The sequence below is a fragment of the Limulus polyphemus genome, unplaced genomic scaffold (assembly GCF_000517525.1).
Source record: "Limulus polyphemus unplaced genomic scaffold, Limulus_polyphemus-2.1.2 Scaffold162, whole genome shotgun sequence".
Classification (NCBI taxonomy): domain Eukaryota; kingdom Metazoa; phylum Arthropoda; class Merostomata; order Xiphosura; family Limulidae; genus Limulus; species Limulus polyphemus.
The window spans coordinates 183,518-187,131 of record NW_013665772.1 but is presented as its reverse complement, the minus strand read 5'-3'; the positions used below and the strand labels follow the sequence as shown (position 1 = coordinate 187,131).

The 3,614-nt window shown below is 35.6% G+C and overlaps 1 protein-coding gene across 1 annotated transcript in view; it reads right to left on the bottom strand.

The window, feature by feature from the left end:
- LOC106477031 (Down syndrome cell adhesion molecule homolog) overlaps positions 1–3,614 on the bottom strand; it is a 111,077-nt gene that overhangs the window by 67,608 nt on the left and 39,855 nt on the right. Inside the window, exons 7-9 of the mRNA XM_022381427.1 lie at positions 1,700–1,848; positions 692–823; positions 251–415 (exon numbers count right to left, since the gene is read on the bottom strand). Of these exons, the coding sequence (XP_022237135.1) occupies positions 251–415; positions 692–823; positions 1,700–1,848 (446 nt within the window). The remainder of the gene's footprint in view (positions 1–250; positions 416–691; positions 824–1,699; positions 1,849–3,614) is intronic.

The following is a 3,614-nucleotide window of genomic DNA, read 5'->3' as shown; positions in this document are numbered from 1 at the left end:
ATAGATAATTAGCAAGTATTCTTCGTTTCACTTACGTTCTGCATATTTGTTTTAGGAGAGGGGGAATTTCATAGATAATTAGCAAGTATTCTTCGTTTCACTTACGTTCTGCATATTTGTTTTAGGAGAGGGGGAATTTCATAGATAATTAGCAAGTATTTTTCGTTTCACTTACGTTCTGCATATTTTCTTTTTTTTTAGGAGGGGGGAATTTCATAGATAATTAGCAAGCATTTTTCGTTTCACTTACGTTCTGCCGCAGTCTCCTCTTGAATTGCATTGGAGAAACGACCAACCCCAATTGAGTTTGTTGCTCTAACCCTAAATCTGTAACGAGTTTGAGGTTTGAGATTACTAATAGTGGCAGCTGTTTCAGTCCCTGACATTAATTTTTGGTTTACTTGGCTCCATTGATCTGAAAGAATACAAAGAAAACTAGGGTCTGTAATCTCGATGTATCTTATATTCACTGAAATAAAAGAGACTGATTTAGTAACTAATAAAACAATATAAGTATAATTTTTCTTCTTCTTACAACAATTATCAACTATTTGTTACATCAGGACATTAAATTTACATTACTTTATCTCATTCTCGGTGATAATATTTCTCTGATTAATTTCTAATGTCTTCAGATTCTTTAACAACTGGTCGAACTGTTCAATTATTTTCTTTCTAAACTTACACTCACCGTGCTCTTCCCGCCATTGAACTTGAAACTCCGTGATTTCAGAATTACCATTATACGGAAGTGACCATATCAGAGATATTTCGTGACTCGTTACTTTTTCAACTCGAATGTTATGTGGTGTATCAGGGACCTCTGGTGGAAAAACAGTACGTTAAGGATCTTAGATGTTAGAAATGTAAGAGCAAAAAAAAAATATTGTACTATTTAGAGTTAAATAAAATACGTTATTGACTTGGAAATATTTACAGAAATTATTTTTGCCCTCATAAAAATTTCTTTCTCCTTTTACTTTACTTTGTTTTTGAAATGTTTAGGCCTTGATATCTTTAAATTACTTTTGCCCTTTGCCCCCCAGTTGGCACTGCGGTATGTCTGCGGACTTACAACGCTAGAAACCGGGTTTCGATACCCGTGGTGGGCAGAGCACAAATAGCCCATTGTGTACCTTTGTGATTATCTTAAAACAAACAAACAAAAACAACCTCTGGGTTCGATTCCCCCGCGATGAACAGAATGAAAATAGTCTATTGTGTAGCTTTGTGCTTAACTTCAAACAAACAAACAAAAACAACGCAAAAATCATGGGTTCGATTTCTCCGCGATGAACAGAATGAAAATAGTCCATTGTGTAGCTTTGTGCTTAACTTCAAACAAACAAACAAAAACAACGCAAAAATCATGGGTTCGATTTCTCCGCGATGAACAGAATGAAAATAGTCCATTGTGTAGCTTTGGGCTTAACTTCAAACAAACAAAAAAACAACGCAAAAATCCTGGGTTCGATTCCCCCGATTCATTACCCATTCAAGCCGTCTCCAACCATTATTAATCTCAAAGTTGGTTCCTCGTCATCGAATTTGAATTGTGTAGCTTTGTGCTTAACTTCAAACAAACAAAAAAAAAACACAAAAATCCTGGGTTCGATTCCCCAACGATGGACAGAATGAAAATAGCTCATTGTGTAGCTTTGTACTAAGAAAAAAAACAACAGAAACTTTCGACACGTACCTTGAACATTGACTTGAATGTTCATTCTGTCTTCTCCATAGTCATTTCGAGCTATACATGTGTAGATGGCGCTGTCGTCTCTTGTAGTCGAAGGAATAGTTATTTCCGCTTGTGTCCCTTCTGGTGAGGGATCTTCTCTGTATATGTAACTTTCCAGAGAAAAATATCCAAAAACAACGTAAGAAGAATTAAACTTCCTTTCGATCAGGAAAGTGTGTCCTACATTTCACTTTATAAAAGACTAGAATATATAAATATTTGTATGTTAAAAAATATATTATTTTATGAAGACATAAAAAAAATTGACTTTATATAATACATACTAAAATAACGCAAGTAATCAATTATCGCAATTCTGTTCTTTGTTCTTTGACTAGTAATTTATAACAACAAAATGGGTAGCGTTGTATAGTGTGTAATGTTTTCAGACCAACCGAGAGAAAACAGTATGATAACCTCTCTTAGTGCCAGTGGCGCCATCTCAGCAAAATATGTAGAGGATGGGGTGGGGGTGGAGGCAAAATTGAACCCTAATTTCTACACAATACATAAACTGGTGATGACGTAGCACATTTCGGAGTTCATACGCGGACTGTAATAACTACGTAAGAGCCAGAGGGTTATGGGGCAGAGCACAGATAGCCCTTGTGTAGCTTTGTGCATAATTAAAAACAAACAAACAAAGGGTTTCGATACCCGTGGTAGTTTCTAGCGTTGTAAGTCCGCAGACATACCGCTGTGCCACTGGGGGGGGGGGCAATTCATTTATGACAAGAATACTACGGAAAAGAACAACAACAATGACAACAGCCAATAGTTTTATGCTGCAAAATTAAGTAAGCCTGCGTACGTGATGGTTATTAATATAAAAACCGAAATCAAACAGTGAACAGATAATAATGGCCTGAATTGTAAGAATGCACCTCCATTTAACCCACTAACAGTATCGTGGTTTTAGACTGCGAGAATACGGTATCAATATAATCAATCAAAATATTACGTTTCTGGAATAATATTTAGCTTTAAAAAAAAAAGTTGAAGGTATCGTTTGTATAAAGTTCTAATAATATAGATTCATAACTATACAACATCTGGTAGAATAAAAAAAAAAAGAGTCTATAGCCTTTAAGAGGACATTTTCCATCATCAACTTCGCGACTTCATTTATTCAGGATTTATTGTCCAGTACAAGCTAATATACTTGATGCAAAAATCATGAGACACGCGACAAAAAAACATCTTTATTATATTTAGGTATGTCCTGTTTACTGAAAAAGATTTCCCTTGAACACGTACACTTCTACCAAGCAACGATGAAGCCTGAGAATGTTTTCATGTCATTACTTCTACTGGACCGTACACGTGTTTTACAGCGAGGTTTCATTCAGCTGGCAGGTTTACAGATTTTTTTTTTTATAATTAAAAACCAGGAAAATTATCCTCGTCAAGCGTGATTTCAGCTAACAAAATTATGTACGGGCTCCTTTCTACTTTTTCTCTTGGTTTATAACTAATTCATCTGTATACAGATGTTTTTTTTTTCTGTTGTTTTATTTTAAGTGGAATGATTACAGAAACGTTTATAATATTATTTTAAATCTGTGGCATTGTGTAGTTTAATAAGCAAATTATATTAACAGATCGAAAAGTTATTTTTGTTTATTTAGCGCAAAGCTACACAATGGGCTATCTGCGGGGACTCGAATCTCATATATTAGCCATCTACGTCTGGAATAGAGCCAGAGCTATACAATGGGCTATCTGCGGTGACTCGAATCTCATATATTAGCCATCTACGTCTGGAACAGAGCCAGAGCTATACAATGGGCTATCTGCGGTGACTCGAATCTCATATATTAGCCATCTACGTCTGGAACAGAGCCAGAGCTATACAATGGGCTATCTGCGGTGACTC